The sequence below is a fragment of the Pongo abelii genome, chromosome 3 (genome assembly GCF_028885655.2).
Source record: "Pongo abelii isolate AG06213 chromosome 3, NHGRI_mPonAbe1-v2.0_pri, whole genome shotgun sequence".
NCBI lineage: Eukaryota > Metazoa > Chordata > Mammalia > Primates > Hominidae > Pongo > Pongo abelii.
In genome coordinates, this window is record NC_071988.2 from 65,705,623 (window position 1) to 65,719,018 (window position 13,396).

The 13,396-nt window shown below is 41.1% G+C and overlaps 1 protein-coding gene across 4 annotated transcripts in view; it reads left to right on the forward strand.

Moving 5' to 3' along the window:
* SCFD2 (sec1 family domain containing 2) overlaps positions 1–13,396 on the forward strand; it is a 500,604-nt gene that overhangs the window by 4,353 nt on the left and 482,855 nt on the right. For all 4 annotated transcript variants that reach the window (XM_063722535.1, XM_009239998.4, XM_054553177.2 and 1 more), the window contains 1 exon segment: positions 9,016–9,184. In XM_063722535.1, coding sequence (XP_063578605.1) covers positions 9,016–9,184 — 169 coding nt within the window.

Sequence of the window (13,396 nt, forward strand, 5' to 3'; positions counted from 1 at the left end):
ATTTGGCAGCTTGGGCTCACAGCAAAACTTAAGAAAGAAAATAATGATATTAGCTAGTCATATTTATATGAATATTTTATAGATAAAAACCACTTCTTACTGGGTGTGGTGGCTCATGCCTGTAATTCCAGGCTGAGGCTGGTGAATCACTGGAGCCTAGGAGTTCAAGAACAGCCTGGGGAACAGAGTAAGACCCTGTCTCTACAAAAAATACAAAAATTAGCCGGGTATAGTGGCTCATGCCTGTGGTCTCAGTTACTTGTGAGGCTGAGGTGTGCAGATTGCTTGAACCTGGGAGTTTGAAGCTGCAGTAAGCTGTGATCGTGCCATTGCACTCCAGTCTGGGTGACAGAGCGAGACCTTGTCTCGAATAAATAAATAAAAATAAAAATCCCACTTTTACATTACCTTATTTGATCTCAACAAATTGAGTTAAGTGTTCTTTATCATTTTAAGAATTAAGATATTGAGGCTCAAAAGTTGTTCCTTACTAAAAAAAGCATAAGAGTTAGTTAGCCAGATGTGATGGTATTGTGTCACATTTGACATTTAATTCTGTAAATGTCAAAGTTCAGCATCTTTTGTTTTTTGAATTGTCAAAGAGAGAGTTAGTTTTGTATTGTTAATGTAAAGTCCTTACTTTCTTTACATTTGTTAAGAATCCTTCTGCTAGTAGGTGGTCTTCCAGGGTGAAAGGTTAAGTTAGTGAAGGTACTCAGTAGCAGGTTTGTGTGGGAGGGGGCATTTAGGTACATGAGATCAGTGAAACAATATTTAATGTTGAAAGGGGCATTGCTCAAAGGGAACAAATAGAAGATTTCTCTGGGTAGATTCAAGGCAACATGTAAAAAGAGTAAGAAAAATTCAGCCACTCTGTCAAGAGCCTGAGAGGAACCATGAAAATATTAGTCTCAATGGGACGCTATGGGCATTCTAACACAAGATACGATGATAAAGCAATGAGATTGAACCCCTAAAAGTTACTTGAGGTATTTCTCAAATACATTAAAAATTATAAAGACTCTGCTTCCTTCTTACCTTCTTGAATAATTCAATTCAAAAACATTTAGGTAGGGCTCAGTGAGGTAGGTGTCTGGCAGGGAGGAAGACCTTGGCTGGGCCCTGGGTGTTGGATCCCAAGTGGGGTGAGATCTCCTGAGTAGGGTGAGGTCACCTGCTTAGTAGTGGTAGGTGACAGCAGCAATGGCCTGGTAGGGTGATAAAGCAAGAATGGCCAGGGCCCAGTGTATTTGCCTATCTACTGGTTTATGGAACCAAGTTTTGATTTGTGGTCCTCTCTGAAACCAATCAGCTTTGTGCACAGGATACTCAAGAAGTGTCCACGATCTACATCCCATTTAAAAATTATCACCTGCTCACTTTTAGAAGGATTAAAATTACTGCTAGATGGTGGAGGGTAGACTTTGGAAGATAGATTTTAATCAGGACTAGTTTGTTACTGTGATCCTAATAACTGATAAATTGATGTCTTTTTAATAGATACCTTTTGGATAATCATCCAGATTATCTTCCAGATGATCAGCTTAAAATCTCATTTGATTCAAAGATGTTTCCACATAGTGTTACGTCCCATATTAGTAATATACAGGATTGACTTTCAGTGGGTACATAGCTGTATTGTAAAACCTTTTGTTTAAATGTTGAAGTACTTCTGTATTAGTGAGTAAAAATAACCCCTCTACTTATTAAGACCACAAGTCACCAAATATTGTTGTCCAGTGGAGGCAATAGATAGGGCCTAGAAGCATGCTAGTGTGGATGCAGCTGGCCCCCTAGGGGCACTGAGGGAACTGAGGCAGTGGAGGTCATGGTGGCTCCACGGTAATAGTGAATGAGAAAAGGCAGCACTTGCCCACTGCTTCAGAGTGGCCCCACATTGAATGAGGTAGTAGGGTAGATGATGTTAGTGGCATTACTGTTGGCAAGGGTGCTCCTGGCCCTGGCATTCTGGAGAACACATGGTCATGATGCTCACATTTTTAGTGGATTTGCCCTTCTGGACACAGCAAGCTTAGGGAGCTGGGAAGCTCATGACTATCAGCTTAATGGAGTAGTTGTTACAAGAGTTTGGTGAGGTTTCCTACATCAAATTGTGGCTTAGATTGAGGCATTGTTTAGCCAGTGACAGCTGAAGCAAACAAAAGATTATACCAACAACTTCTAAAAATCAGAAGGGTTTCACTTTTTATTTTTTGTAAAGACAGGGATTTCACTTTGTTCCCAGGCTGGTCTCAAATACCTGGCTTCAAGCAATCCTCCTGACTTGGCATCCCAAAGTGCTGGGATTACAGTCCTGAGAGGTGATTTGAAAATTATTAGAATGACTTAAATGATTTGAATTTCAATTTAAGAGACTTGACAGCCATTTTAATGTAGAGACCAAAAGGAAATAACATTTTTCAGTCTTTGATTTAGATGTTAATTTATATATTAATTTATGTTATTAGACGCTAAATATTTTGGATGCTAGCCTTGATAATTTACTGTTAGAAAATTTATATATTTATTTTTTTCTTAGATGTGAAATTGGCAGTATCAAAAATAACCTCAAATAATTCATAAGTACTTGACATTGTTAACATCATGTTTACAATGTAGACAAGTTTCTTTTTCATCTTTTGGTTATCATCTTTGCTGAAAGTAGTATTTCTTTGTCTAAATGTACTTTTTTTTTTAACAAATATTTATTGAGTGCCTATTTTGTGCTAAGCACTGTTCCAGGTAATAGGGAAACAGTGGTAAACAAGATAGGCAAGTTCCTTTCTCTCCTGGTTATCCAGTTGATAAGCACTCAGGGCTTAAATATAAAAAGTTGTAATTGTTTGAGAAGTAAATGGCCACTGATGCCCATCTCTTTCATTCTGACTTACTTTGACCATGTCCAGAGTACCCAGGGTTTGGACACCTAAGGGTCGGGCATGTTTGCATAGACGATTTAAGTCAGCGTTCTGTGGGCTATTCTGGCTTCTGATTTGTTTCCAGGGACAATTAAAAAAAGAGACTTGATTCATGAATTCCTAAAATATTTGAGTTTGGTTTCCTTTCATGTTCTGGCTCTTGAGATTGGCTAGAGTGTTTTGCTAATAGTTTTCAAGTTCAAAATTAAAAGGTAGGAGATGGTGGCAATGCTGGGAATTAAATTTACTCTCTTAGTTCAATTCTGAATTTTAGCTTCATGTAAACTTTTTTTTTTTTTCCTGAGACAGCGTCTCACTGTGTTGCAGGCTGGAGTGCAATGGCACCATCTCGGCTCACTGCAACCTTCGCCTCCCAGGTTCAAATAATTCTTGTGCTTCAGCCTCCCAAGTAGCTGGAATTACAGGCAGGAAAGCCACCACCGCGCCCAGCTAATTTTTGTGTTTTTTTGTTTTGTTTTGTTTTTTAGTAGAGATAGAGTTTCACCATGTTGGCCAGGCTGGTCTTGATCTCCTGACCTCAAGTGATCTGCCCACCTCAGCCTTCCAAAGTTTTGGCATTACAGGCAGCTTCATGCAAACTTTTAAATTAAAATCCTTTTGATTAAATATTAACTCTCATTCCAGTGGATGGTTCTTACTCCTGGGATTATGATACACTGAAGTGTTTATATTTGCTTTAAGGTGTGATTGTATATTACTTGTCAAAGTATTGAAATTTGAGTCCACTAGTAATGGCTAACATTTGAAAATGAACTGTTTATCTCAGCACTCTGCATGTGTAAATTCCTTTAATTTTCACAATAATTTTTGAGATAAGTATTATAATTATCCCCATTTTACGGATGAAACTGAAACACAGAGGAGTTAAATAACTTGCCTCAGATTACACATGTGTTAAGTGGCAGAGCTAGGATTTGAACCTTGGCAGTTTGCTCCAGTGACTACTCTTATGTGTGGGTGTGGGAAAAGTTTGAGAACTGTTGTCCTGCACAGTAGAGATGATCATTATATGGTGTGTCCAGAAGTTAGCAGCTTCAGAGACTAAACATATTTGGACTCCAGTGCTGCTTTAGTGCTCAGAAAAGTGTCTGATTTTTTTTCTCCCCGATCTGCTTTTCCAAAACATGGAAACTAACTAACTTATATCTTTATTTCAGGATTCAGAAGATACTATTTAAAATAAATAGGTATGAGACACAGCTGGGAAGCCAACTAGATTTTTGGTGTTAGATCCATGCCAGGATAACTTCACATCCTGGCTTAGTGACTTTTTTTGTGCTATTTGACCCTCATTGAGCTGTTGAGGTTTTCTCATTTGTAAAGAGGGAAAAATATCCACCTATTTTTGTATTCTAATCTGTGGGAAGAATATGAAATAATTCCTTTTTTTTTTTTTTGAGACAGAGTCTTGCACTGTTGCCCAGGCTGGTGTGCAGTGGCTCAATCTCAGCTCACTGCAACCTCCGCCTCTTGGGTTCAAGCGATTCTTGTGCCTCAGCCTCCTGAGTGGCTGGGATTACAGGCACATACCACTACACCTGGCTAATTTATATATATATATTTTTTAGTAGAGATGGGGCTTTACCATGTTGGCCAGACTGGTCTAGAACTCCTGACCTCAAGTGACCCTCCCACCTCAGCCTCCCAAAGTGCTGAGATTACAGGCATCAGCCACTGAGCCTGGCCTGAAATAATTCCTTCATTCAGAAATACATATTATCTATTACTCAAGGAATAGGGGAAATAGTGCTAAAAATATCTAAATCCTTCCAGTTAGGAAGTTTAAATTTTGGTTGGGAATGAAGACAGTAAACAAATTACTAATATCAGTGTAATAATATGGGCTATTAATATTAATGAAGGTAGGTGTGGTGGTTTAAAAATATATCTACAAACCCATCTCTACTAAAAAATACAAAAAATTAGCCGGGTGTGGTGGCGGGTGCCTGTAGTCCCAGCTACTCCGGACGCTGAGGCAGGAGAATGGCGTGAACCAGGAGGTGGAGCTTGCAGTGAGCCGAGATCGCGCCATTGCACTCCAGGCTGGGTGAGAGCTAGACTCCGTCTCAAAAAAAAAAAAAAAAAAAAAAAAAAAAAGTGTCTACAAGCTGGGTGTGGTGGCTCACACCTGTAACCCCCGCACTTTGGGAGGCCAAAGTGGTGGATCACTTGAGCCCAGAAGTTTGAGACCAGCCTTGGCAATATGGTGAAACCCCATCTCTACAAAAAATACAAAAAATTAGCTGGGCATGGTGTTGCATGCTGTAGTGCCAGCTCTTCAGGAGGCTGAGGTGGCAGGATCACCTGAGTCTGGGAAATCTAGGCTGCACTGAGCCATGATTGAGCCACTGCACTCCTGCCTGGGCAACAGAGCAAGACCTTGTCTCTCTCTCTATATATATGTCTACAAATTCTTTGATACCTCTTCCTTCAAGACATACAGTTTAAATTCCCCTCCCCTTGAGTGTGGGCTAGGTTTAGTGACTCACTTATCCGCTTCTCCCTAAAATAGCATATGGCAGAAATGCAGGAGTGTAATTTTCAACACCAGGTCCTAAAAGGCATTGCGTCTTTTTCCTTGCTTTGTTCTTTTCGATCACTGGCTCTGAGGGAAGTTAGCTACCATGTCATGAAGATACTCAAGAAGCCCTATGGGAGGCCCATGTAGTGAGGAAATGGGATTCCTTCCAACAACCAATGAGGAACTGAGGCCTCCTGTCAATAGTTTTGTGAGTGAGCCATCTGAGAAATGGATCCTCCAGCCCAGTCAAGCATTCAGATGACTGCAGCCCCAGCTGACATATTGACTGCAATTTTATGAGAGTCTCTGAGTCAGACCCAGTTAAGCCACTCTGAATTCCTGGATGCATAGAAACAGTTGAGATTAATACATGTGGTTTTAAGACAGTAAGTTTTGAGAGGATGTGACATTTGAGGAGAGGATGTGACATTTGAGCAGAGGCTGAAAGAAGGGAGGAAGCATGCCATGTGGCTACCTAATGATAGGACATATAAGACCCAGGGAATGGCAAGTGCAGTGGGCCTAAGGTGGGAGCATGTGTGTCTTGCTTGAGGACCAGTAGGAGGCCAGTTTGGCTAAAGTGTTGTGAGCAAGAGGGAACACTGATAGGAGATCAGTTGGAGGGGTAGGTAGAGGGAATGCTTTGTAGGTTAAAATAAGGATTTAGAATAATAGCCAAAGTATAATGGGAATCAGTTGGAGAGTTTTGAGCTGTGATGTGATATGATCAAATGTATGTTATATAGGATCATTTATGTAAAGAGTATGGGGATTGAGGTAGATCCTCAATATATGGTAGCTACTGTTACTAAAGAGATTACGAGAGCTTATTTATAGTAATCTTAGCTCTGCCCTTTCCTAGTCAAAAGTCCTTGGGCAAGTTGCCTAACTTCTGCCTCTCAGTTTCCTGATCTGCAAAATAAGGACCTCAGAGGGTAATTGAGAGGGTAAAATAAGTTAACATGTCTATCTTCTAGAACAGCTAGAGAAAAAAATGAAGTAGAGTAAGTGAAAGGTTCCCCCTGCATGATCCTGCAAGATCACTACAATTCTGGTTACTCAAGACAGTGTTAAAAATGGTATGAATGATCTCTGTTCATTTCATAAGCATATTAGTCAGGATTCTCCAGAGGGACAGAACTAATGGAATATATGTATTGAACTCTTATGAAGACTTCTCAATGCTTGCTTCTCATTTTATTCCATATAAGACTTAAAGACAAGTGAAGATGTTACATGCCTTATGATAATGACACTAACACACATATAATCCGCAGGATCATACAGAATTGGTATTTTCTGGTCCTGGTAACTTGAAAAGTTTAGCCCTTGAAGCAATTGGCTTAATTTAGGATCTCAAATCCGTGAAGCAATTGGCTTAATTTAGGATCTCAAATCCTGGGAATAGTTTCAACTGTCTGGGAAACTAAGGTGGGAGAGTTGCTTGTGCTCAGAGTTCAAGGCTACAGTGAGCTATGATTGCACTCCAGCTTGGGCAACAGAGTGAGACTCTGCCTCTAAAAAAAAAAAAAGAAAAAAAAATAGAAGAAAAGAAAAGAATATGAAAAAATTCAGCTTTAAAATTTCAGGATAGTATCATCTTATGGCACTATTTACCTGACTGACTAGATGCAGGTTATTTATTTATTCATTCATTCAGCAAATGCTTATTGATGCCTACTATATGTAGGCACTGTGCTAGTGAGAGTTGACAAAGTGTTAGCAGCCCTTGCTCGCTCTCAGTGCCTCCTCGGCCTCGGAGTCTGCTCTGGCCACGCTTGAGGAGCCCTTTAGCCCACAGCTGCAATGTGGGAGCCCCTCTCTGGGCTGGTTGAGGCCAGAGCCAGCTCACTGGGCTTGCCGGGAGGTGTGGAGGGAGAAGCGCGGGCAGGAATCGGGCCTGCACGTGGCGCTGAAAGCCCAGTGCGAGTTCCACGTGGGCGTGGGCTCGGGCCCCCCACACTCGGAGTGGCCGGCCGGTCCAGACAGTGAGGGGCTTAGCACCCGGGCCAGCAGTTGTGGAGGGTGTGCTGGGTCACCCAGCACTCCCAGCCCACCCCCACCGTGATCACTGGGCCTCAGCCGCCTCCCCTCCGCACAGGGCTTGGTACCTGCAGCCTGCCATGCCCGAGCCCCGCCCCTTCCCCCTGTGGGCTCCTATGGGGCCCCAGCCTCCCCAATGGGCACTGTCCCTTGCTCCGCAGCGCCCAGTCCCATAGACAGCCCAAGGGCCGAGGAATGTGGGCGCGCAGTGCAGGACTGGTGGGCAGCTCTGCCCCTGGCCCTGGGGCCTGATCCACTAGGCGAAGCCAGCTGGGCTCTTGAGTGGGGTGGGGACTTGGAGAACTTTTACGTCTAGCTAGAGGATTGTAAATGCACCAATCAGCACTTTATGTCTAGCTCAAAGTTTGTAAATGCACCAATCAGCACCCCGTGTCTAGCTCAAGGTTGGTAAATGCACCAATCAGTGCTCTGTGTCTAGCTAATCTAGTGGGGACTTGAAGAAAGTTGTGTCTAGCTAAAGGATTGTAAATGCACCAATCAGCACCCTGTGTCTAGCTCAAGGTTTGTAAAGGCACCAATCAGTGCTCTGTGTCTAGCTAATCTAGTGGGGACTTGGAAAACTTTAGTGTCTAGCTAAAGGATTGTAAATGCACCAATCAGCACTCTGTGTCTAGCTCAAGGTTTGTAAATGCACCAATCAGCACCCTGTCAAAATGGACCAATCAGCTCTCTGTAAAATGGACCAATCAGCAATCTGTAAAACGGCCCAATCAGCTCTCTGTAAAATGGATCACTCAGCAGGATGTGGGTGGGGTCAGATAAAGGAATAAAAGCAGGCTGCCCCAGCCTGCAGCGGCAACCTGCTTGGGTCTCTTTCCACACTGTTCAGCTTTGTTCATTGGCTCTCTGCAATAAATATTGCTACTACTCACTCTTTGGGTCCGTGCACGCTTTTATGAGCTGTAACACTCATGGTGAAGGTCTGCAGCTTCACTCCTGAGGCCAGTGAGACCACGAACCCACTGGGAGGGATGAACAACCCCGGAGGGGAGGAACGAACAACTCCAGATGCGCTGCCTTAAGAGCTGTAACACTGACCGCGAAGGTCTGCAGCTTCACTCCTGAAGCCAGCGAGACCACGAACCCACCAGAAAGAAGAAACTCTGAACATGTCCGAACATCAGAAGGAACAAACTCCGGACACACCATCTTTAAGAACTGTAACACTCACCGTGAGGGTCTGCGGCTTCACTCTTGAAGTCAGCAAGACCAAGAACTCACCAATTCCGGACACACTAGGTGCTAGGGATACAGTACTAGCAACAGCAGACATGAGTTCTGTCCTCCTGGGGCATTAATTACAACCTGTGAGGTACATGTTGACTAGGTGACGGTGAATGTGATTACCTGTATAAAGGGCAAAATGTGAGTTTTGTCGAACAGAAACTAAAAATGTACGTTATTTTTGATAGAAGGCGTGTGATAAAACACTTTCCAGCTTGCTTTTTCCTCCCATTTTATGAATTTACATCTTCTTGTCTGCTTAAACAGGAGCAGTTGGACATCATGGAGACAACTTAGTAGAGAAGATCATTTCAGCACTTCCCCAGCTCCCAGGCCACACAAACGATGTGATGGTTAACGTGGTAGAGCTCACTGCACTCCATACTGAGGAGGAAAATTATAATGTGGTTGCACCAGGCTGTCTTTCACAATCCAAGTAAGATATGTAGTTTTTGTCGTCTTATCTTTCTCTGTCTTCCCCTTTCTTTTTCTCCTAGATTGAGTATTCCCATAGGAAAAAAGGAATGAAAAGTTGGTCTGGTTGAAAATTTCACAGTGGGTAGCATTTAGCAAAAAGCATTTTTTCTTAATTTTGAAATAACCACATCCACTAAACATAATAATCCAGAAAGTATGGAATTTTATAGAAGTGTCATTCATTTACATGTAATATAAGCTTGTTCCCAGGATTGGTTAAGTGAGTCAGTTTATATATCTCCATTTCACAGATAGTTTCACATGGAATTGAGTCTAGTCTTCCTCAGTTTCTTTTTCCCAGTTGACTTTTTCACATCACTAAAAAGCAACTCAAACAGCAATGAAACCATGCCGTCTCTTTATATTAGATGATATGCCTGTGGATATCAACAGAAGTTTTTATTTCTAAGTATATTTTTTTCACATGCTTAGAGGAATCAGAGAGAGAAGATTATGTACGTTAAGTTATGCAGAGTTTAAAAAATAAGAATTTCTGCAGAAATGACAATAAAAATATATGGTAGTCACTTTCTCAACTTTGTCCTTCATTAACAATTCTCTTGGGAATTACTCTTGTTTGAAAAAATGAAAGTATTAGAAGGGAAAAAAGTAAGTAAGTATATCTGTTTTTTATTTTCATGTTTTATATTTTTAAATAAAACAGGATCTTTAAGTATTATAGTTTTAAATCTTCACTGTAGCAGATGCATTTGGAATTTACTCCCATATTTATTAATATAATTAGTATATGTAGCTCCTGAAGTTTTTAGCCTTTTTGTAGATAGTTAAGAATACTTATTGGATACCCAATGTTTGTGGGTCAATGTGGGAAGAAAATGGGAAGTTCTAGACTTTTGTCTATTTTGTATGTTTACACGTACAATAAAAGCATAGGCCTAAAGGCTTGCAGCTCTACAAACCCAGAAGTAATGTGATTGGAAACACATTTAGCTGCTCAGAGAGCCATTCAGAAGTTAATTATTAAGGACTTAACTGTGAGCCTTACTCTAGATTAACTAACAAGAATGACATAAAATATTATTCTTCGAACACTCTTTTTGTTGGGGAATCATGATTTATACCCAAGCATAGTTTGAAAACAATAGAAATGATATGAAGTTAAGATTGATGTATCTGCTATGGAGTATAATTTCTACAAGTAAAGTATCAGGTTAATGTAGTCTTTGTAGATCAATGTAGACCTTGAGGAAGTGGCACTGCTTTAATTATGTCTTGAATGACTTAGAAAAGAGGAGAGGGTTGAGGTGAACCAAAGTATAGAAACAAAAAATGGTCAGGGCCTGACGTCAGTGAGAGATGACCTCATTGGACCACTTCTATCATCTGCTCTGTTCACATTTTTTGGGAGTTATGATGAGCTAGGTACACTTCCAAGCATTTTACATTTGGGAAATTAAGTTTTACAGTATCCTAATGTGGTAGATGTTGTTATTCCCCTATTTTATAGGTAAGGAAACTGAGGCAAAGAGACATTAAGTAACAGAATTAGTGGGAGGTAGAGCTAGAAATGAGTCCAGAATGTTTGACTTTAGGCCAGGTACAATGGCTCATGCCTGTAATCCCAGCACTTTGGGAGGCTGAGGCTGGTGGATCACCTGAGGTCAGGAGTTTGAGACCAACATGGCCAACGTGGTGAAACCCTGTCTCTACTAAAAATACAAAAATTAGCTGGACATGGTGGCGGGTGCCGGTAATCCCAGCTACTCAGGAGGCTGAGGTGCGAGAGTATCTTGAACCTGGGAGGAGGAGGTTGCAGTGAGCCGAGATCATGCCATAGCACTCTAGCCTGGGCAACAGAATGAGACTCCATTTCAGGAAAAAAGAAAAAAAAGTTTGACTTTCGAGCCACTGTGTTAACTTCTATGCTATCTATGTGAAGGGTCCAGAGAAGAGCTAGGCTCTTGAATAAAGAGATGAGAGACAAAAATAAAGTTACCCTTTGAGTTAATTTGGGAGTCCTATGTTTTCAACATAGTGATTATACAAACAATGGAAATCAATTTTGGCTAATTTAAGCAATAAAGGGTTATTAAAGGGTATTGGGTAGCTAAAAGAATGAAAGGAAGGATTATTAATCAGATTTTTGGAAGGACAAAATAGTTCTAGGAATATAGGAAGCAAAGGCTCAGGAAAAACCTCTTTAAGGCATTGACATTAGAGAGACTGGATTTTAACTGTTTTCTTTGAGTCCTTCTGCTTAAGATTCAGATTCTGGGGGAAATGGTAAAACTGACTTTTCTTGGTCTTTGTACCCACCCTTTGCCCAGTGTGGGTTGGGAGCCATTTATACTGACTAGAATTATGCTGAAATCATATGGCATGGCAGAGGGGTGGTTCTTCAAAGGAAAATGGAAACACTTATCAGAAGACGGGGGAACAGATGCTGGACATGCAAAAATAGTAGATGTCCCTTAATAATAGCACACACTTACAGAGGACCTTTTGTGTAACAGGCATCATTCTGAGCACTTAATACGTATTAACTTATGTACTTCTCACAATATCTCAATGAGGTGGATTCTCTTAGCGTCCCCCTTTATAGAAGAGGAAGGAAGTTAAATAACATGCCTAAGGTAACGCATACAGTTAGACGTGGTAGAGGCCTATATTTGAACCCAGGCAGCCTGGCTCCAAAATTAGTGTTTACCATTACCCTATGCCACTTCCACAGAAACCTAAGGTAATTACCAAATAAATAAGTAAGCTCCCCAGAGGAGTTTGCAAAAGGAAAGAAGAGCCCATCATTGGACAGCAGGTAAAGAAGCAAATTTTTAGAAGTGTAGTAGAACAAACATAGGTATAAAAGTATTTCAGTCCTGTAAGTAATGTTTTGATTATAGTCACTTTATTTAACCTGGACTCCCCAGCACTGATTCTATTACAAGCTTAGACCAAGGCTAAGCCAATCTTGGAATCTCATTTCCCTTGGCAGTGATGCTTTAGAAATGGGCAAGTGACAAGAGAGAAAGTCTTAGGGCTTCTTGGTCAGGTTTCTTTGCTACTGACAAGAGACTCAATAGAAATATTCTTCCAGATGTGACCAATATGTCAGACATATTGAGTCTGATAACTGCTGCAGCTATCTTGCTAACATCTGGAAGTTAATGCTAACACGTGGAAGGTGGCCTTGCCAAGAGAACTGCAGAGAGGAGCAGCTATAAGCTCCTTGATGCACTATGTTTGGACGTCATGTTGTACGGGAGAATATATTTCCTATTGTTTAAGCCAAATTTAGTTGCTGTTTTCTATCACCTGCGGACAAAGTCTTCATGACACATTTTTTACACCTCATTATTTCATCTTATAAAATGAGGGCATTGGCCTAAATGACTCCTAAGGCTTTTCTTGGGTTTAAAATAAAAATCGTTCCTAACTGAGCCCCTGCTGTGACTCAGCTCTGCCTCTCACTTAGGCTATGTTCATGTATACCTATTTTGTCTCCATGGTCTTTGCCTTCATTAGTTGTCCTTTTCTTCTTATTAGACTGTGAGTGAGTGTTATCATAGATTATGAGCTTTGAGTGCCATTCAAAAATCACACCTGTAATCCCAGCACTTTGGGAGGCCCAGGTTGGTGGATCACTTGAGGTTAGGAGTTTGAGACCAGCCTGGCTAACATGGTGAAACCCCATCTCTACTTAAAAAAAAAAAATACAAAAATTAGCCAGGCATGGTGGCGCACGCCTGTAATCTCAGCTACTCAGGAGGCTGAAGCAGAAGAATCACTTGAATCTGGGAGGTGGAGGTTGCAGTGAGTTGAGATTGGGCCACGGCACTCCAGCCTGGGCAACAGAGTGAGACCCTGTCTCAAAAAAAAAAAAGAATATGGTCATAAGTGTCAAAGATGAGTCTAGAGGGATATAAATAAAGAAGAAAGCTTTAGAGATAGCAAGTTTGGTGAAATAGTGAAACCAGAAGTCAGGTTGTAAAAGATAAAGCGATAGGTGGTGAGAAAATTATAAACAAATAGAGGTCTAAAGCAATAACTGGGAGAAAAATGGTAGTTTTTTTCAATTGCTTGGAAGACTGAGGGAATTATGTTGATTAATTTATCTGCAAAAGAAGAATTGAAATAAATCACAGCTTTCCTAGCACAATTTATATGTCTATCAAAACAATAATAACTACTACCTTCGACCAAACCTACCAGA